The 22,966-nt window shown below is 29.2% G+C and overlaps 1 protein-coding gene across 7 annotated transcripts in view; it reads left to right on the forward strand.

Annotated features, from left to right (window-relative positions):
* The window catches only part of LOC111635888 (apoptosis-resistant E3 ubiquitin protein ligase 1-like), a 61,584-nt gene that overhangs the window by 19,482 nt on the left and 19,136 nt on the right, over positions 1 to 22,966 (forward strand). For 6 of the 7 annotated variants that reach the window (XM_023381016.1, XM_023381010.1, XM_023381012.1 and 3 more), the window contains 9 exons: positions 2,120 to 2,334; positions 7,480 to 7,697; positions 8,970 to 9,207; positions 11,210 to 11,379; positions 11,465 to 11,633; positions 15,442 to 15,575; positions 15,704 to 15,781; positions 16,469 to 16,610; positions 18,920 to 19,041. In XM_023381016.1, the coding sequence (XP_023236784.1) occupies positions 7,485 to 7,697; positions 8,970 to 9,207; positions 11,210 to 11,379; positions 11,465 to 11,633; positions 15,442 to 15,575; positions 15,704 to 15,781; positions 16,469 to 16,610; positions 18,920 to 19,041 (1,266 nt within the window). In that variant the 5' untranslated portion in view covers positions 2,120 to 2,334; positions 7,480 to 7,484. The remainder of the gene's footprint in view (positions 1 to 2,119; positions 2,335 to 7,479; positions 7,698 to 8,969; positions 9,208 to 11,209; positions 11,380 to 11,464; positions 11,634 to 15,441; positions 15,576 to 15,703; positions 15,782 to 16,468; positions 16,611 to 18,919; positions 19,042 to 22,966) is intronic. The other variant, XM_023381015.1, reaches the window with a different exon arrangement.

Raw genomic sequence — 22,966 nt, forward strand, 5'->3', positions numbered from 1 at the left:
GCTTAGTCTACAGAAGTTACATCATATTTTCTTTCTTTAAATGCTTTTGGGAATCTTGTTTTCATCTTTGAAAGAATCTATATAGAAATAAAAAGTTTAAAACTTAAATAATTATTCAAACTATTTTGTTAACATTTAGAATTCAAATTTTGTTATAAAAAAGCTTTGCTTTACCATAAGTTCCTTCTCAGATTTTATTAGCATATCTTATTATATCTTTGCTAATAAAATCTTATCAGATTTATTAGCAAATTTTTTGTAAAGGGCAATTAAGTACACGAGACTTTTTAGAGTGGCCACCAATTATTTTGTGTTTTTTTTTATCAGTTAGACTCTTGGATTTAATTCAGAGTTTTCTTTTCTTTTGCTAATGATTTTTTCCTTTTTCTTTCTTAAATTACTTACTTCAAAGCTCTTTAGTTAAGATTAGCAGCCTTTTCTATCCTTCTAGATAATTTGGACTACAGTTTATTTCAATATTAAAAATACTACTTGTATGTTTATGCAACACTGTAATTCTTTAAGACAAATGTTTACGTCAAATTTAGATCCTAAACAACTATTCACATGATTGTAAAAGAGCTTGTTACATTTATTGGCACCAGTTTTAGGCACAGGCAAGCTTACCATTTATCTAGTGCGTCACCATTACAGTCTTGTATGTACATAGTGCACTGTATGCTTAGTATTTAGTCCTAGCTTAATATTTAGAATCTAGTATTAGCTTGGATTATAGACCTTGTATGCTATCAAGTATTATATGATATAGGGTTTACATAATAGTACTTAATAGTAAAAGTTATTAAGTGCCCAGACTGGGCTCCAGGCACTATTTCTACTGAACAGGTATAAATATGAGAAGTTTTTTAATTATATAAGAAAAATATTAATATTTTTTGTGTTTATTCCAACTAGGAATGATTAATTTTACATGGATATATATTATTTATTTTAGACAGTTTTTACAGTTTTTTTTTTTTCAATTGCACTATTGCAAAATGGTAAACAAGAATCTGTTTAAAATTCTGCAATTTCAAAAAATAATGTGATCCAATTGTAGTTGGTCAATAATAGGACAGAAAGAATATATTTTCCAATGGCATCAATTATATGAGATATATTTTAACAAAAATAAGAAATTTAAAATTTGGTAGATATAAAATGTACATACATCCGTTACAGAGTAATCCAATTATTTAACAAAACTATTCACTAAACCTTATGCAATTGTTGTGATTATTTTTTATCCTTGTTACTTTTTGTTTCAACTAATAATTTTTATTTTGTTTATAAATCTTTTTGTAGATAACTTTTGGAATGTTTTTTTTAATATTGAATTTGCTTACAACAAAAGAAATTTTAAATATACTTACCTATGATATTTTCTAAGAATTTAAAAATTTAATTTAAATTTCTATACCATATTTTGTTTAAGGGACTAAAATTTCTAGTTCTGCCACTGTTTATATGGAAAAGGCTTCGCAAATCTATGATTGGTTAGTCTTGAACATTTTTCTTGAACAATCTAAACCTATGTCTGTTATTCTTAGTTTTAATTTGAAGACTTCAGATGTTAAAAAACTTGAAAAAGAATTTTTTAAGTTAAATATGCTTCAAACAGATTATTCAGACTTTAGCAGTTAATGTTAATAAGATATGTAATATTTTGAAAATTTCTAAACTCTATCTATATCACACACACACACACACACACACACACACACACACACACACACACACACATATATATAAGGTTATTGTTGTTTGTTATGTAATATTATTTCATATTTCAATATATTTTTCTCCTTTGCTCTGTGGCCAGCAAGAGTCTTTTTTTCCATACCTGCTGGTGGTGAGGGATAGGGTTTAACATAACCAAACCCAATTACCATGAAAATTTTTGCAAATGTTTGAACTTGGAATCTTCAGAGTAACAGGAACATTCTTAGATGCTTTGGTCCACAAGATTGTCCATATTTTAATATTAATATTTGTAATTTTAATAATTATATTAGTTCACTTGCATATCAGTTTGCTAATTTTTTTATTTATGTTCTTTTGCATAAAATTCTAAAACATTCAATGTTTTTTTACATTTATCTTTAAAATCTTATTTTAGATTAATAGGTTTAGGCATAACAAATCTTAAAGACGTTCAAAGGCTTCATTTGGAAGGGGACCACAAAAAGTTTCAGGACACGCTCGGAATCACGTTTTGGGGCGAATGGTTGTCGGCTGTCTCCACGCTCCCTTCGTCCGAAAATGGATTGGACCAGCTGACTAAAGGACTCTGGGATTCGGCTCTACAAGAACAAAGAAAACCATGGAGACTTGGTAAGTTAGATTATAAAATAAGCTTAATTTGAATTTTATGTAGCCAAAATTGAACTAACGAAATTATATTAAACTGTACTGAAAATATTAACTTTAATGAAATACAGTGGAACCCCGGTTAACGAACTTAATCCGTTCCGCGACTCCGTTCGTTAACTGAGTTGTTCGTTAACCGAAGCAATTTTTCCCATAGAAATTAATGCAAATGCAATTAATCCGTTCTAGTCTCCGAAATTTTTGTGATTTTATTTGTAATATACAGTAATTTTCTTTGATGAAAATGTAGGAAAACGTAGTATCTATCATTACAGCAACAAACATGTAAACTTTGTTTAATAAAATAGCACTGTACATACCTTCGTTTGTTGTAGTTGGTGGCAGAAAAGTGGAGATATACGAACCTTAATGCTTAGAAGGGGAATCCCCTCCAAAAAAATAACGGGTAGCACTTCATCGGAAGATTCTTCGAGTCGAAGTCTCTTTCGGTAAAAAAAACCCACCAGTGGCTAAGTGGTCTTCGTACCTTGAACACGGGGAGTTCGTTCGTGGGTTCGCACCTCGCTCAGACGGGCTGGCCACGTGGAGTTTTCCGGGTTTTCTCCACGTCTGTAACGCCTAAATAGGGGCCAGTTTCCCTTAAAAACACCTCCCAGAAGGCATTCCCCTAGGCAGATCGCCCAAGTGTTGCTTTGCCATAACTTAACAAACAAACAAACTCTTACCGTAAGGAACAAGAAATTGATCTAAAGTTGATTGTCTTACTCTTTTAATCAAAATTTTTCTCAAATGCGATAGCGCGTTGTCGTTTTCTATTGCCACTATGATTTTTTTTCTTTCTTTGATGCCATATTGATTAAATATATAAATCACAAAACTGAGAAAAGAAGTACAGTCATACCCCGACTTACGCTACCCCGACTTACGCGAACCCGGAGTTACGCGATTTTCAAATCTCGTCGATTCGTCTTTTGTTTGAGCGCCATGCAACCCTTGATTACTCACTCTCCCCACACTATTGTTCGGATTACATGTTCGGACGTGTTGCGCGGAATCGACGCATAGCTACAATTTATTTTGTGTAATTTATTTTTGTTTTTTATATCTACGGAGACTCGAGAGACTCTATGTGGTGATTTCTTGTAACCGTGAACGAACCAAAAGGCGAGATAAGATTAACGAGAACATTTATTAGCTTACATACATCCGACTTGGATTTTACACAAAAGGCATCTGCAATCGTAAACAATTGACGAAAAAAGTATACATTTATCAGATAATAAACAAAGACTCATTTTGTAAACAATTTACCTTTTGTATATACAACTGACAAGATTACCTTTCAAATTATAAACAGACTCGATCCCAAGCGGTCTTTTGATCGTCGGACATACAAAATAAATGAACAGATGGCGCCTAACTTAAGCGCGGTTTACAATAACGAATATGATTAATCTTAACACTCTACTATGTCATCCAAACGAAGTAGAACTGATTCTTCTGCATCAAACAAGAAAAGAAAAACTTTATCTTTGGAATGTAAAGTTAACATTATTAAAGACTTCGATACAAAAATGAAAATTTGTGAATTGGCAAAGAAGTTTGATCTACCGGAATCGACGGTCAGAACAATTATAAAAGGTAAAGAAAAAATTCTCGAAGCTGTAAAAAATGCTCAATCTTTAAATTCAAGCATCATTCGTAAACGTCACGGTATTATCGCTGAGATGGAAACAATGTTAAAATTATGGTGTAATAATCAAGTAAATGTGAAAAATTGTAAAATAATATAGGCCTAATTTGTTATAAATATGTATTATCTAAGATTTTATTAAACATTTTTTTCTAAATTATTGTTTTCTTTAGTCTCCGGTCCCAATTAAAAATAATTTGTATGTATTTATATGCAAAATTATACTCCGACTTACGCGAATTTGACTTACGCGGTTATCGCTCGGTCCCACCTATCGCGTAAGTCTGGGGTATGACTGTATAGCACAAACACTCGGAAAAGCAATACTTAACTCGCGCATGCCTAACACCAACTAAAATTTGACACAAAATACCGTTACGTTCGTTATCCGAGACAAAATTTTTGCAGAATAAAAGTTCGTTAACCGATTTGGTCGTTAACCAGGACGTTCGTTAACCGGGGTTCCACTGTACAATGTAATCAAATTAGTTACAAATTATAAAGAATGTCTAAATGAATGGCTTCCTATATTTTCGTCTCGCCAAAAGATTCACAAATACCGGCTGCAGTTGTTCAAAAACAAAATATAGCATGAGGTTCCAGAATGGGTCAAAATAAAATTTAATTTTTACATGTTAGGAGCAAAAACGCTATTGTCAAGTTGGATCAAAGGTGATGTTAGTTATGTAAGAGAGAGGAGAGGAAAAAAAACTGTAACTGTCAAATAAATGCAATGCGAAAACAAATAATATAATAGATCAGATGGGATGTCAGTTGGAAGAGGTAGAACTCTGACACAAGTGCTCATAAACAGTTGATGTAGGAAAACAATTTTAGAAAAGGGGAAAGATTTGATGAATAAAAAAACATCGAGTATGATCATTAAAGTTCCAAGATGACAGAAATCATAAACAACAGGCTAAATTATAAGTGCAAGTCTTATGGTTCTATCAACAATCTCTGGGCATAGTCCATGAAAAGGTGTCGAATAGACGCCTCAAATTGGACCTTTCACGTGACTCGATCAGGACTCAGTTTTCACCTGGAAACAAAGGAGAGACCAATTGGGAAGTGAGGAATGATGACAAGTGTCTTACAAAGTTAAAAAGCCATTTATTTTGTAGCATTTATGCTTACATCAATATTAGACAGTTCCCAAATCTCAGTGTTTCTTTGGAGTGGGAAGAGTTTTGGTCTATTTATTGGTCATAGCCTCGGGGTGGAGAAGTGGAGCCGATCAGAAATGTGGAAAGCGGGAGAAAAACTATAAAAATCGGTGATTCAAGGTCGAAGAACTGTCTTCCTCTGGATTAAGCCCAAAGTCGTGCTCAGTAAGTTGTATTGTGTTGCCATTGACCACATAGGATGCTGCCGCATCTTCACTGATCATCTGCATCCATCCAACAAACCCTTTTTCTCCGCTCCGGGACTATGACCAATAGACCGAAACTCTTCCCACTCCAAAGGAACACTGAGATTTGGGAACTGTCTAATATTGATGTAAGCATAAATGCTACAAAATAAATGGCTTTTTAACTTTGTAAGACACTTGTCATCATTTGTCTCTTTCACCACACCCACATGTGAACATCCCTTAGGTGCATCCTGATGCAGGATTAATTGATCCCCTAACAGTCGGCAAGCTTACATAGATACCAAAGCTATTACCAGTTTTTATTTGAATATTTACTTCAATGTTTTTAAATGTTTACAATATTTTAAAATGCAAGTTTTATTTATAATAATAAACTATTAAAATGTAATTAAAAATAAAGTGTAAAATTCAATACTAAAATAATTTTCACAATTGAATTTTATATAACTATGCTCAAAACATATATTATTTATTATAAAAGAATATTTCACAGTGGAAACTATTTATGCTTAAATCAAACTGTAGACAAATAAGCAAAATTGTCTGCAAGTATAATGGTCTTTATACAGAATGACAAACTGTATTTCGAGAATGATTTCAAACCTTGTCAGAGAAACAAAGGTCATGTGACAAGGGAACAACAGACATGAAGGTATTTTTAAAAAATGGGTGACAAATTTACACATTAAAATAATTTTGTAGAAAAGACTAAAAATGTTTTCATGTTCTAAAATGTTGTTTTGTAGAGGCTCAGTCTCTAATAAAAGGTCATCTCTGCAATGGAAGACTGTTGTTCCTGGTGATTTTAATCTTTTCTACAGAATAGACATGAAGATATCTTTGTTAATATTAGTCTTTGTTAGAATTAACTAAGGGCAAAATCAAATGCTTTTAAGAATCAAGTTACTGAGAACAAGCAACAGATATAATTTGTGAAAACAGTGAAATAAGATAACGTGGTGCTCCCAGCTTTCTTGTATGGAGTAGTTAGTAACTAACTAATATTAATCAACTTGTTTTTGAATACACAATATGTTGCTGATTACAGAGATTAAACTAAATGATTAATTAGAGTATTAAAATTCTTGAGAAGACATTTCATAGAACTTTGTTTCTGTATTACTGTACAGAGATCATACTGTAATGTGATTAGGATTTCCAATAGCAGTGCAAGACATTAATTTTTGATACTCTACTTGTCTTGTTTCTTGTGACAAGCTCATAAGGAGTGAACCCAAGAAGTATTTGATGCTTAGCACAAGTTCTTGGGAACATGAACTTTTTGCAATAGAATAGTTTTCAACTTATGCATTCAAACACTCCCATTTTTTAGTTTGAATTACTTTGGAGTGAACCTAGCAATAAAATTTTTTTACATATGTAAAAATGATTTTACTATAAAAATAAATGTAACTCTGCAACATTTATTTAGTGTAGTTTAAAGATAAAAATAGAGAAAATAATTTGGTACCATGTGATTTTGGTTTACACAGATTACACTTTGGTTTACACTGTATAATTAAATTTTAACTCTCTAGCCTGATGGTTAACCCAGATTAGAGTCAATCCAGTGTTATCGTTTAGTTATTAGAACACTTTGAGCTTGGTTGCCTATAGCTTTAAACTATAATTGTTAAGAACTATACAGTGGTATGTGTTGAACTATATTTTTATTATGGCGATGATGTAAACGTTAAACCTATTTGATTCACTTTGATTTTTGGAGCGTTTGGCATTGGTAACTATTATGATAAAATAGCATAAGTTATTTAAAAAAACTAACAGGTGATTAAATAAAAATAGAACTCATGAGAAGTAGTGTGAAGAATGTGGATTTGTTGACACTGTGACTTAGCCATGCTTTGTTAAGTCCGAGCATTGTCAATCTCCTCACATTACTTCTTGTGGGTTATACTCTGTGATCAAACAAAAATATATTATAATAGAGCATAACAAATTACAGACATGATAAAACAATTGTTTTACGTGTTTGTGTTATAAAATTAATTGTTTAAAATAACTTTTAAGAAGTATATAATTAAAAAAAAAACTTTAAATTAGTACATTTATTTTCAAATAGGTACAATGCTTACTTTGTCTGTGGTTATTGCTATATTGGTGGGCATGGCATCTACCGTGTCCCAACCATCTCTGCTGCTTGATCATTCTGCTGCCGTCACCAAGCTCGGTTTTCTCGCATATGTCACGGGAAAGTATCTGGCACCGCAGAATTGTAAGGTGGAGTTCGACTGGACGGATCCTCAAGTAGTTGGTAGTACTATGACTTTTATTGTCAAGGTAAACCTTTAAAATTCTTATGTTTGTATAAGTAGCATATGAAATATTTTTGCATATAAATTAAAATTTTTATTGTAAAATATACTAAAATATACTAAAAATACTTAATTATGTTATTTTTGCAAATTATTAAATTCATTATTTTCTTAATTTACTGTAATTAACAATAATTACAGTACATTTCGTTTATAGACATGTAATGAGAATTAAATAAAAATAAATTATGAAATGAATACATGTATAAAAAATGATGCAGCAATGGATAGGAAATAAAATGTAATAAAAGCAAAGTTAAGCTTATTTTAAATTAAAGATATATCAAAAAGTATTTTGTTGATTCATTAGTTTATATAACAATTAAAAATTATGGAGAAGACTAAAAAATATATAAGTATTTTTAGAATGTTTTAGTTTTAGATGAATCCTTACTAAAAAAGTGAAAGTACTTTTTCTATATCATATTTCTTCAATTCTAAGGTGCATAAAGAATTCTTTTAAGAAGGGAAAAATTTTTAAAGTTTCACTAAGTTGAAAAAACAATATAAATAGCATGAAACAGGTAATGTCTATAAGCTTATTGTACATATAAAAGAGCAAGGAAATAATCTTTCTTTTTTTGAATGTCACATTGTAATGATAACAAGCATTTAACTTAAACTTCTTTTTATCAGTAATGCTTGACTGAAGTTGATGTGACTTAGTAGTAGTCAAAAATGCCTATTATTAATACATAATGCATCATGTGCTCTACTTGCAATTATTTTTGGTTATTGTTTTAAACTGTGAATGCAAGACGCCATCAATTCTAAGAAATAGTTTTTACTTTGGACAAGCAAAACTGAATAAAAGTTGCATTTTAGAATTGAGAAAATCATATTTTAAATTTAATTAAGGATATTGTACTGTATTAACATTGCTTTATGCAATATATAGGAATTATTATTAAACATAATATAAATTGGATACATGGTGTCGGAAGTGGTAAAAATGTAATGATCTTTTACTCCAATCTTGATAAAAATGCACGGTAACAAAACATAATGTCTTGTGATAGTGTTTATCTTTCAATCAGTCAAATTATATATATTCATATAGATAGGCATTATAATGTGAAGTATTTGATCAGAAATAAGAATCTTAACGAATTCATTTATAGGTTACAATTAAAAATATGTATTTAGTGTATGAAGTTATTTCAGACAAATATGAAAAATGTAATTTGATGTTAAAATTCATTATTTTATAAACTGATTATAACCATTTTAATTTCAGTTCTATCAACGAAATGGTCATTCTTATCCAGTATGCAGCAAAGATAATATATTAGTAGAGATCACTCAAGGCAGTCACAAAGTAGCTTGCAGCGTTGAGTTTGGAGGAATTAATCCTAACGATGCAAATAAAGCACAAATTCATTTTAGTGTGAGAAGGGCCGGCGAATATTACATATCTATTCTTGTCGGAACGGTCCATATTCGTGGAAGTCCTTTTGTAAAAATATTTCTTCCCGGTAAGTTATATATATTATTTCTTCTAGCTCTTAAATAATGTTTTTGTATTGATATGTATGTTCTGAGCTGTAATCATCATTTACCATTCTTTATGAATTAGATGTATTAATTTGGAAATTTACCATGCTAATATATCTGATTACTATAGCAAATAAGCATGTTTATTTTATGCCTTATATGTTATAGTGCTGAGCAAAATGATGATGGAAACAAACATAGCTCTGACTGAGGTGGTAGGTTCATTAGGGAGTGAACCTTACAGAGCTGTAGACCATTCCTGTAAGAGTGTGAAAAAGCCAAAGAAACCTATGGTCTAGTGCAGCATTTCTCAAATTTTTTGCTTGTGTGACCCAATATATTTGTTTATAATGGTTCTGTGATCCAAATGTTTATATCAAATTTACCAAGTTTTTTAAAAACTGGAGTCACTGTATATTATATAACAAAATCCAAATTTGATTTGCAACAAATAACTTACTTCAATTTCAGTTTTTATTATTGAAATTTAACTATCAAAAAATGTAAGAGTGATGATAGTAAATAAAATACTGTTTCAAAATTATTCCAGAGTCTATTTTACTTTTAAAAATATTGCAAGTTTATATATATATATAAATTTAAAAAATCATTCTTTAAAATGTACTTTTCACTTTTCAGATTGTAAGATTTTGGTCAATTTCATTTTGTACATGTACAAAAAGATTATTTATTGATCCACTTGTGCCAAGATTCTTCTGTTATTTATTTTTCATAATTTATTGCAATGTATGACACATAATAAAGTAAAAGTTTGAATAAACAAGAAAATATTTTCAAAACTATTGCAACTTAAATGGCTTTATGACCACAACCTTACATAAAATATGTATTTTGATGTTATTCAAAATAGAAAAGAAAAATCAATTTTGTATACACACATTCCACAATCTTAATTTTATTACTAAATGACAAAAATAATAATTATAAGAAAAAACTTGTTAAAGATTTTCAGTACTAATATTCTCTAAGAACTAGGAACAATAGATGCATTTATTAAATGCAACTATTGTTCCTAGTTCTTAGAGAATATTTTGGTAATACAAGTATTACAAGTATTTCTGCATAAGGTAGTATCATTTTATAATCCATTAAAATTTTAATGCAATCAATGTTGGGTCGCATTAAAATTTGAAAAATGCTGGTCTAGTGTGACACTTCCTGGGCTGCACAAAATCGGCCTATCTGGAATTTTGAAGACCCTCAAAAATGAAGTAAAATTTAAAACTGAAAACATCCAAAAGTATTTCTCAAAGCAATGCTAAAAATTAACCATTTTCTGCTTACTAGAGATGGCTAAAAGTTCATAAAACATGGAAAATGCCATTGCATTGACTACTTCTGGGGCATGGTCATAGACGGGCGTAATGGAGCATGCAGTGCAACTCTGACTGTTTGCCAGAAATAGTTGGTGCTATGGCATTTCCCATGTTTTATGAGTTTTTAGCCATCTCTAGTAAAGCAGAAAATGGTTGATTTTTAGTATTGTTTTGAGAATTAATTTCAAATTTTTTCACTTTTAAATTTACCTTATTTTTGAGGTTCTTCAAAATTCCGATAGGCCAATATTGTGGGGCTATATCTCAAGAAAGCTCATGTGCAGTTAGTTCCTTTTTCTTTTTTACTCCTACAGGCATGGTATGCAGTTCTGATAAAGTCTCAACCACTCATTCATATCTACAGTTTTACTGGTTGACTAGATTGATTAAAATAATTATAAAAATAACCAATTATTTAATATTAGCTTTAAATATTTTCAACTCTGTTAATTTAATTCTAAATTAATAAAAGAAATATTGGATTAATAATTAAGGAAATATTGAATATAATTATCATGATTTTTCCTATTGTAATTTTTTTTGGGAATAGCATTATAACAATGAAAAAATGTATTTAATTATATTTTTTTCATTGCTGATAATTTCAAAGATTTTACAAAATTTGAATTTTTGATTTTAAAAATAGGCTTACCGGATCCGAATAAAACCGGATTTGTTCATCATTGTTCAACAGTTGTTTGTACAGAAGGTGTACCTTATCATCTTTTCATCGAGCCTAGAGATAAATATAACAATCTTTGCTCCATCAAGCCCAATGCAGATCCAAGCTGTGATTATAGTGTAGATATAATTGAAGTAAGCTTAATTTTATCAAATAAAATAATATAAAAATATAGTTTAGTATATCATTTTCTGATTAATTTGTTATTTATTAAATAAGGTAAATAGCGAAAGACCAGTGATTCTACCATTAAGATGGGAGTGTTACTCTGAATCGTCACGTATAGCATTGATCCTAAAAATGGAACAAGCCGGATGCTACAAAACCATAGTGTCTTATAAGGGTGCAAATTTAAAAAATGGAGATTTTCACATTATTGTGCTCAATAGTAAGATTATTATGATACAGTCTAATCTTGATATGGTAATTATTGATATAAGTATAAATCCCTCTACGACGATAATATGAATTGCATAGTGTACTATATTTCTTATCTTAATGCAAAATTTCTCCTGACTGAATTATATCCTCTAGTCTGATAAATCTGTTTAATGATACATTTTTTTTACTGTACTTCTAAAATACACAGTATTTTCTCTTCTCTATAATGATGATAATGCAGTAAATCAATTTTTATAAGTACATCATTTTTAGTTATTGCTTAGGAAGATTCAGGTTCTGACTGATTTTGATATTTAACACAATCTCTACAAAACTACTGATGTAAATTAATATAAATAGCCTAATTAGACATAAATACCAATAAACCAGAAAAAATGAAAATGTTTTTTGTTATATTTCTTTTTTCTGTTTTAAATGGTCATCCTCCAGATTTGAAGAATGCCTAAATGTTCTTTGTATCTGAGAGTGACGATTTAAAACAGAAGAAAACATTTGTTTTTGTTTTATTTCTTTTAGTTTTGTTGGCATATTGGTATTTACATCTAGTTGAGGTTATGTATGATATAGTATTTAACATGTATACTGCAGAAATAATGTGTAATAAAATAACTTAGATCTTGTACTGGAAGAGATTAATAATACTACATGTTTTTCTGTTATATCATTTTGACCTTCATATTATCTTATTTGTCTAACAATGTTAGTGTTAAATGAGGAAGGAGATATTTTTTATAAAATTCTGATTATAACCATGAAATAAACACATTAACACTAAAAATCCAGCAGCAAAACAAAAAAACACTTTAATAGGCAAACAAATGTTCTTGTTTTGTCCAATAAAATTAATGTTTTTTTTTGTTTAAAAATAGTGTTCTAGTTATTATCTTTGTTCAAATTTAATAAGTTAAAATCCCAGGATGACCATTTAGAACAATTAAAAATGTTTGTTTGGTATTAAAGTGTGTTTTTGCTCCTGGATTTTTGATGTTATTGTGTTTATTTGAACTGTATACAGTTCTATAAGCTGTTTGTGTGTTTATAACAATAAATTTCTCTACAAGATTTTTCTTGTTTCACAAATTATCGCTATAGAGGGATTTGACTGTATATTTAGAAAATACTTTTATTTTTACTTTCCCAGCTGTTATATAACAAAGGGAAAGTATGGCTATTGGTCAAAACATGACCCCTAGATTTTACATTTTTGGACACAGAGAACCTTGAAATGCAAGAAATGCGAAAAAATTTGGGGGTTTTTTTGTATGTATGGATGTTTGTGTGGGGGGCATGATTTTGTTCACCATCTTTGAAGCTTAATAACTTCTCTGCTTTTTGTCGAAATTTTCTGAAATTTTGCAGGGAGGTTTGTGTATTAGTGGGATTGATGCTATTAAATTTTGGTGGTTAAAAGTCAAAGGGGTGAGGAGATAAAGGGAGTTGTGTCATATCTCGAGTGGGTCTTAATGATGATTTTACTCGTTATTAGCATTTATAATTTTTTAAAAGAACCCATGCATACCCTCAAAATTAAGTTTTTTGCCATTTAATTAAAAATATAAAAAGTTTTTTAATAAAATATTGAAACAGATGGCACCATCAAATGTTGCCAGGAAAGCTAAGCAACTTGTTGCTGGATTTTTAATTTCATAAATTATATAATTTATCATTGTTATTTCTTCATGCTATATTAATTGTAATTCTTTCTTGATGTAAGAACTAGTTTATTAACAGTTCATTGAATCAAAAAGAATCAATATAAAAAGATGATTAGCATTTTGTCATTTATTAGGCATTTCTCAGAAATGACAGAAAAAAAAATGTAATTTAAATTATTCAAATACATTATAATTATTATTAACTTCAACAAATACATTTAGAATTATGTTAGTATTATATGATATAAATTACATTAATTATATAACTGAAATAGTTATATTATTACATACAGTACACACACAATTATCTGGCATATCTTTAATGTGATTGCTTTTGTGAGTTTGTTCCCTTGAAAATGTTAGTCATATAAATATATTGAAAACTGGAGTATGTTTGTTTACTAGTAACTAACTACAAAACACCAAAAATCCAGTAAAAAGGGCAATATTTATCAATAAAACAAATGTTTTTGATTTCCATTCATTTCCATGTACAGCATTGAATATTATTATGAATAAAGAATTAAACTTATATTGCTTCTTAACATTGCATTTCAAATAAAATTAAATGTTTTTTTTAACTGAAAAGGTCTTAGTTTAGACTTTAAAAACTTCAAAAATATTTGTATAGTGTTATCTTTTCATTTATTTATATCAGCGTAAATTGGTACCACAATAACAAGCAAGTTGCATAGATCTTAAAACCAGCATAAACAAACATTTTTAACCTTTAAAAATTAAGTAAAGAAGTGCTAATGAAAGTTTATTTGAGAGCCCCAATGGGAATGCTCCACATCTTAGTAAATTTGTATGATTTCAACTCTGAATTTCTCTCTATTACGATTTGATGTACTTAACCCAATGAAGACTTTTTAAAACATTGAAAATGTTTGTTTATTAAATTTTTATGCTGGTTTAAAGTGTAGTAATTTTTAATTTAGTATTATATAAACACATCATTTTTCATTGTTACTTCATTCTGGGCTCCCGGAGCAGTAGATTGTTGTCTTAATAAGATGACCGAAAGGCAAAAGTGGTTATTTTAGATTTGACTTTTAACTTAATGCATTATTTCACATAAGCAATATCTCACATTGTGTAATATATTGGTTATGTGAAATAATCTTGATATAATATGATGATAGCAAATAAAAAAAATTGCAAAGCAATTCCCATGAAATTTAATTCTTAGTGGCTTATAATTTTGTTTAATCTAGATGAATTATATTTTGAATTTAAAAATTTAAATAGTCCTACTTTAGTTGAAATTTTTATATTAGCCTAGTTAATACTTCATTTCTTAAACTTTTTTACTGCAATTCTTTTTTAAAATAGAAAAATTTTTAGATTCCTGGTATTAAGGTTCACTGAATTTTAGATTAAGTCCACCACTGAAGAGCTAAGAAGTGTTGGTTTAATTTTTAAATCATTATTTTAATTAATTTATTTGATATAAACATTGCAGAATGTTAATCCAAATTTGCATTATCAATATCCAATGTTATTTGAAATACTGTAGTTGTAATATGTTTAAGTTAAATTTCAAATTAAGTACTTACATTGTGTGCAAAAACAGTTTCATGAATGGATTGAAAAATATTAAACGAATTCTTTTATATTTCAGCATGTTTTCAGCAGTAGTGTAATTAGGCTCCACATAACTATACAATGTGGGCAACCCCCATGCCACTTTGATGTTTTTTTAAAACTAAATAATAATATTATTATTAAAATTACATAATTGTAAAATAAAGCCTGAAAAAGAAAGAATTTTCATGCAATATGGAAAAAAACTCTTGAAAAAATTACAATTTTAATTTCTCATCAATTGACAGGGACTCTAAGAGTTTTTTGCAAAGGCATCAAAATTATAGTTAAGAGTTTTTGACCCAATACTGAAACTTTTCAAACACACTCTGTATTTTTGAAGAATTAGAAGTTTTTTTTTTTTCATTCTCTTTTTGCTATTACGTCTGAAATGGACTGTAAAAGGATAAGAAAACGCTTGAAAAAAAATTACATGTTTTCCTATATAGTTTTCTAATTCTTCAATAATGATGATAATCCTGAGTGCTGTAGTTTATACTCTTTGTATTTTATTTTATTCTGGAAATGGATTTTAATAAATTTTTGTTTTAGAAGCTGATTCCAATCTTGTCCGAAAGAACGTGGCAAAGAAAAGTCATAATATTTGGTACGAAGCATGTCTGATTGCATATGATGGCGACAAATTACAAAAGCCAAAGAAAGTGTTGTGTTATATCTCTCCAAAGGTAAACTAATTGTGAATTAAAAGTTTATATATTTTAGCAATTAATTATATCATATTAGTTATATATTATTATTATCATTTTTCCTATTAATAATAAAATTGCAACATTAAGTTATTTATTTTTTATAGCAATTGACAATTAAAGAAGTTTTTCTGAAAATCATTCATAAACGATTAATAACCTTTCGTCTTTGTCCTTCGACAAAGGTAAGACAAGTTACAAAGATCATAACAATTTTAAATTTACATAATTTACTTTTCTAATTTATAAAAAAACAATATTTTTAATGAAAATTAAAGAAATAATTTGTAGTTAGAATATACAAAATGTCACTAAGTAATTTATGAAATTTTTTTTAGCTGTAATTAAAAATTGATTTTTAATGTTACACATATATAGAGTGGACCAAAATTATTTTTATCAAGTTTGAAATGCTTTATTTCAATTGAACAGTGCGAAATACACAAATATCATTTACATTACAAAATTTTCAATTTGTTTGCCTTGAGCTTTATAGACCCTTTGCTTCTGGAAAGCATCATCAATGTAGAATTGACTGACTTGCGTATTTTCTTACAACTTCCTTCTATGAGGCTGTCTCAAAGATAGAATGTACCAGTAGAAGGTTATTCATTGAGCATAAACTCTTTAGTACTCTGAGCAATATGCTCTTTAAAGTGTGATACTAAACTTCAGGATAAGATTGAGGGTAAACGTGCTTGCACTATAATATAAATGACTGTAGATCTCAATTTTAATAGTATTTAAGAGTATTTAAGTAAGATACATTCCATCATCAGTATATACTAAATTTAATGCTTTGTTACTTTTGGTCTACTCTATATACGGTGAACATAATTTTATTCTATAAAAAACAGTATTTGCTTTTTTAGTTTCAGTTTCAAAGTATAAATAACTGTCAGGGGGAGCAAGTTTTAGTAATAGATGATGGCTGCCAACCGCAAGTAGAATTAATTTCGAAACAAAGAAATGTTATTGCAGCAACTTTCACACAATTTTTATTGAAAAATATAGGTAATATATCAAAATTTGCTTATTTAAAAACTATTTAAATTAATAAAATTTTATATTAAATGATATAAAAAATAATTATATGAAATGCATTTTCATATTATTTTCTATTTCTAATTATATGAATTTTTCTTTACAAAAGAGGATATCGTATATGACAATGGTTATTCTGCAAAGCAAATTGCTTTGTTCTTTTGTATAATAAAATAAAGGAAAGAAAAGAGTATAAATTGTAATGTTTATTAGTAATTCTTTATTATTATAAAAGTTAAACAGATTGCATTCAATTTAAACTTTCAATATAATTATTTTCCAAAATATTAATATTACTTATAAGGACCTTGAACAAGTTCTCGCTGTTCTTTAACAGATGGCGTTACCAGAACCACGTGTGTTTATTTTTAGATGGTGACGCATCTGTAAGGAAGTACAATAAGTGACCTAGAAATTCAGTATTTGTCATTTCACTGAAGTGTAAACAACTTATTTTTTAATTGTGCTAAACATGTCTAGTTTCGTGCCAAAAAAAGAGTATTTGTGGGGAATTTTATTGCACTATTTTATTCAAAATTAAATGCAGCTGAAGCACACAGAATTCTTGTTGAGACTTACGGCGACCATGCTCTGTTGGAAACAACATGCAGAGATTGGTTTAGACGCTTCAAAAATAATGATTTTGATGTTGAAGATAAAGAACGATCTGGTGCACCAAAAAAGTTTGAAGACAAGGAATTAGAGGCATTACTTCATGAAGACTCATGTCAGACGCTAGCTGAACTTGCAGAATCATTAGGAGTTGATCACACAACAGTTTCGAAACGTTTAAAAGGATTAGGAATGATTCAAAAGCAAGGACATTGGGTGCCGTACGAGTTGAAGCCGAGAGATGTCGAACGGCGTCTTTTCACATGTGAACAGCTGCTTCAACGGCAGAAAAGGAAAGGTTTTCTGCATCGTATCGTGACGGGTGACGAAAAATGGATACACTACGATAACCCTAAGCGTAGAAAATCGTGGGGTAAGCCCGGTCATGCATCAACATCGTCAGCAAGGCCGAATATCCATGGTTCGAAGCTTCTGCTCTGCATTTGGTGGGATCAGCTAGGTGTAGTTTATTACGAGCTGCTCAAACCAAACGAAACTATCACGGGAGATCGCTATCGACTACAATTGATGCGTTTGAGCCAAGCATTGAAGGAAAAACGGCCGCTATATGAGCAGAGACACGACAAAGTGATTTTGCAACATGACAATGCTCGGCCACATGTTGCACAACCGGTGAAAACGTACTTGGAAACGCTTAAATGGGAAGTCCTACCCCACCCGCCGTATTCACCAGACATCGTCCCTTCGGATTATCATTTGTTCTGATTGATGGTACATGGCCTGGCTGAGCAGCACTTCCATTCTTATGAAGATGCCAAAAAATGGGTTGATTCTTGGATAGCCTCAAAAGACGTGTCGTTTTTCCGACATGGAATTCAAATGCTGCCAGAACGATGGGAGAAAGTAGTGGCTAGCAATGGACAATACTTTCAGTGACGTGTTTATTACAACTTTTTTAAATAGTGTTAATTTTCACAAAAAAACAGTGAGAACTAATTCAAGGTCCTTATATTATATAAAAATGCAGCTGCTTTGTTTTAATCCAAAGTATATTAATTTTTGGTATCATCTTAACAATTTACAAACTTATTTTAAAATATATTTTATTGAAACTTTCTATTAAATTCAATATAGGTGAGTTTCTAAAAATATTTGTTTTTAGAAAGCCTTTGTAAAATTCAAAAAGCATATAGAAGTATCCAAGTATTACTATTATAATTTTAAAAAGTAATTAGGTTAAGTTGTTAGATCTAATATTGTTCATTGATGTTTTCTGTAGGAAATCTTTTTACCTTCATAATATACAATTAAGCTTTTAATTAAACTGAAAATCTGTGAATAATAATTTAAAAGATACAAATTTTCATAACATTTTTTAATGTAAATAAAACCATTAATTTACTTTGTTTAAAAAATATTAAAATACAAAAGCTTTCTGAGAAAATATTTTAAGTAAATTTAATGTAATTTATATTTAATGATGAACTTATATATAGTTCAAAATATTTAAATTGAAAAATTAAAAATACTTTTCCACATTAAACTATTAGAAATGAAAAATTATTTATTACATTTACAAATATTGAATTTTCAAATATTTTTGTGAAGTAATTCATAGCATGATTAAGTCATTTGTCTTTGAATTTAATAATTGAAAAAGTTTTATGTAATAATATATTATAATATTCTTTAATGTTATTCATTAGGTGGTTCGGAAACATTTAAAGATAAGCAAGATTTCTTTTATCATGAAATTCGCAAACTTCATCAAAAGCATTTCCATGATAAACTTTCATTGAAAATTTCAAGAGAAAAATTATTAGATTCTGTAAGTATTCTATTTGATTCTTTTATAAACATTTTAATGTTAATCAAAAATTATAATAATAAGTTTGAGACAGTTTTCTTTGCTTAGTTTTAATCTTTAATCACAATTTTATTTATTTAAAAATTAAGAAGAAAATAAAAGTGTGAACTATTCTCTATTTACTGTTTTTATATGTTGTACCGCCACATCTTCCTTATTTTTGTTATATACTTACCCTAGAAAACTATATTAAAACTTTCAAAATTTTATCTTCTTTCAATTTGTCATTATTTGAATCAACCAAAACTCCATAAAAACTTTAAAAATTCATAAAAAAATGAATGAAAGCATTTCACTGAAGTGTGGTTTTTCACTATAGGTAGGATGGAATTTTTTTGATAGGAAAAACTGATCAATATATGACACTGACAAAAATTTATCATCTGAAAAAAGTTGAATTGAGGTTACGTTAGGGACCATTTTCCCGTTGAAAGTCCTTCTGGGAGGCATCCTCTCTTGATGAATCGATTGTCCAAGTTTGGTATACATTTATTCCGTGAAAGTCAAATGAAACATCTTTTATAGTATCTGAAATTTTTATCCGTACAAATTGCACTCATTGTACCAGCTGTTATTGACTGATACTGCATAGAAGGAAAAACATTTTCCACATGGCTTTATCAAATATTATGCAGGAATCATAGTGGTTGTAAACTGTGTTTTGGACAGATAAACCTTCTTTTCAGTACATGGACAAATGAACATACAACACATCTGTTTCTTATGAGCAGCTTTCTAATGCACATGCATACATAGTGCAGCCATTTCTTTCACCACAAGTGACAGTTTAGTGTGGCTTTTCAGCCTAATACATTTTGAAAAACTTTTTTCTATGAAAAGTTTTGTCCAAAAATTAGCTGGAAGAATACCATGTTGAATGTTTGGTGTTATTTGACACAGCTGCATGAGCAAGTTGTGGTCTCTCTATGAGATAGCACTGCCTACAGTCATATTTATACAGGATGGGGATAAGGAGCACCATCTCTTGTCATTTCTCTAGTAAAGAAATTTCTGATTGAAACATTTGGTGAAGATGGTCTTATTATTAGGCAATGCAAGATTTCATTGCCTCCAGATTTGACACCAGTTTATTTCTGGTTGTGAGGATATTTAAAATCTAGATTGTATTAATCAGGCCCTTTCACACTGTTGGGATCCAAAAGATGCCATTCAGCTTAATTAAAGTGAGTTTTGTTCATCTGAACTTGCTACACTCTGCAGTCAGGCATTGTCACTCACCTCACTTGTGTCATACTTTGTGGTGAAGGTCATGTTGGACTTTTGCTGTTGTAACTGAATATATAATAATCGTTTTCATTATGAATGCATTTGGCATTATCTATTGATCACTTTTCAAACTACAGTTTTTTCCCTGTTTAAAAATAGAATCTGCCATCCTGAGAATAATTAAAGTGCAATGCAATGTATTTTACTTATTTTTGAAGTTTTAAAGTTATGGACTTTACCTATATGCTACAGATCAATGAAAATTTAATTGGTACAATACATTAAAAAATTGTTCTTAATTTAATATTCTAAATAAACTATTACTAAAATTGTTTTGTCAGAAAATGTTTAACACTTATTTTCTGACTTTATTTTAAACATTTTAATTCCTTTCATTGTTATTTATATATATTATAATTTTCATTATTTTTATGTTATTTATATATATTATGTCAAGATATGCATCTTGTATAAATTTATGTGACACAGTTTTATACAAATTTTCATAAAAATTATTGGGCTGCAATTTGAAAAAACTTGTAAATCTAAAAATTCCCACTGTCATCCATCTGTCTTTCTTTAATCTCAAGATTAGATGAATGAAATTCAAGACCAGATATTGGCAATTGTAGGGACAGGAGGCCCCTAAATCAATTTTTAATCATATTTTAAATTTATTTAAAATATGATTAAAAATTGATTTAGGGGCCTCCTGTCCCTACAATTGCCAATATCTGGTCTTGAATTTCATTCATCTAATCTTGAGATTAAAGAAAGACAGATGGATGACAGTGGGAATTTTTAGATTTACAAGTTTTTTCAAATTGCAGCCCAATAATTTTTATGAAAATTTGTATAAAACTGTGTCACATAAATTTATACAAGATGCATATCTTGACATAATATATATAAATAACATNTAAGTAATATTTATTTAATTATTTTAAACAATCATCATAGAAATAAATACTATTTCTATAGATATTTTTTATTTTGCAAAAATTTATTTCTGATGATCTCTGCATGAAAGTTGTTGGAGATGAATAGCAAGTGGATTTTATAAAAAAAATATGCTGCAGTTTTGTGAAATAAAGATCTATACAACATTGTGGTTCCTATATAAACATAAGAAAGAAATGTATAAAAAAATACAACTAGATTTTAAAACATTTTGGTTTTTGTTCATTTCACTCTAATATAAAAAAACATTGATTATCTTGATATCATTATAATATATTTTTGTTTATCAATTATGATTAGTAAACAACTGTTCTTGATAAAGTAGTCTCAATGAACTATAGATATTCATTATCACAGATTTAGATAAAATTGAATATTGAAGGAAAAATATTACTGTTTAATGTCAGATTAAATTTCTTTATAATATCTAATGAAATCTCTAAAATCTTTAAGCAAATTTAATACTTTATAATCTATACTAGACTATTGTGAACAAAAAACAATGGTTTAAACAATGAAATGAAAGAATTAAGTAATTATGAACAATTTGATAATGTATATGATAATTTGTAATGATTTTGTAATTAAGAACTTTTTAAAAGAAGCTTGAGGAAGCTTTTTCAATTTGTTTCTTATTTCTTTTTTGTATTTTTTTGGTTTTCTTTTATTGTTTTTATAAAACAGTTTGGAAAAGGTAGACAAGCCAAAGTGTATTTTAAACTATAAAACTATTGCAAATACATTAATAGTTTAAAATGCATAGTTTAAATAGTTTTTTTATAGTTAAAATTCATCAAAAAATATTATATAGATAACTATATTAATATAATTAAATTTGAATATAATTTACAGTGGAACCCCGGTTAATGAACGTCCTGGTTAATGACCAAATCGGTTAACAAACTTTTATTTTGCAAAAATTTTGTCTCGGATAACGAACGTAATGGCTTTTTGTGTCAAATTTGTAAGCTTGCCGACTTTTAGGGGAAATCAGTTAATTGCGTGTCGGTGATGGTCTAGGGTCCATTCGTACGTTGGTGGTGGCGGAGGAGACAAAGATGACAAGTATTTTACAGTGAAAATCGTTTATTAGAACGAGAAGATGCTTATATATTTGAGGTGGTTGGAAATGGCTTTTTTACAGTGTTTTCTCCTGGCACTGAGGCATGGCGTATCGCTGATCCTATGATGGTGCAAGTTGATCAGTCGTAGCCCCAGAGCGGACGAGATGGGTTCGCTTGGTCACAGAAGCGATGGTAGGTGACAGAGCTGCAACGACTGGAGTAGTCTGCGAGACACAACACAAATTTTAGTGGGCACGACTTCAGGCTTAATCCAGATGAAGACGACACAGATTAATTGCCATAGAATTTTTAGGAAAACTGCATTTTGACCTTGAGATTCCGGGTTTTTATATTATTTCTTCCTTGAATCTCACTTTACGATTAGTCCTGCGTCCCATTCTTCACTTTCCAATTGTTTTCTTCTTTGTCTCCAGGTGAAAACTGAAACCAGATCAAGTCACGAGAAAGGTTTGTTCCGAGGCGTTTATTTGACACCTGTTCGTCGACTCTGATTGGAGATTGTTGATAAACATATAAGCCTTTTGCTCATAATTTAGCCTATTGTTTCTGCTATCTGTCATTTTAGAACTTTAATGATCGTAAGCGATGTTTTTATACCTGTCAAATCATTCCCC

The sequence above is a fragment of the Centruroides sculpturatus genome, unplaced genomic scaffold (genome assembly GCF_000671375.1).
Source record: "Centruroides sculpturatus isolate CEXI.00-Female unplaced genomic scaffold, Cexi_2.0 scaffold933, whole genome shotgun sequence".
Classification (NCBI taxonomy): domain Eukaryota; kingdom Metazoa; phylum Arthropoda; class Arachnida; order Scorpiones; family Buthidae; genus Centruroides; species Centruroides sculpturatus.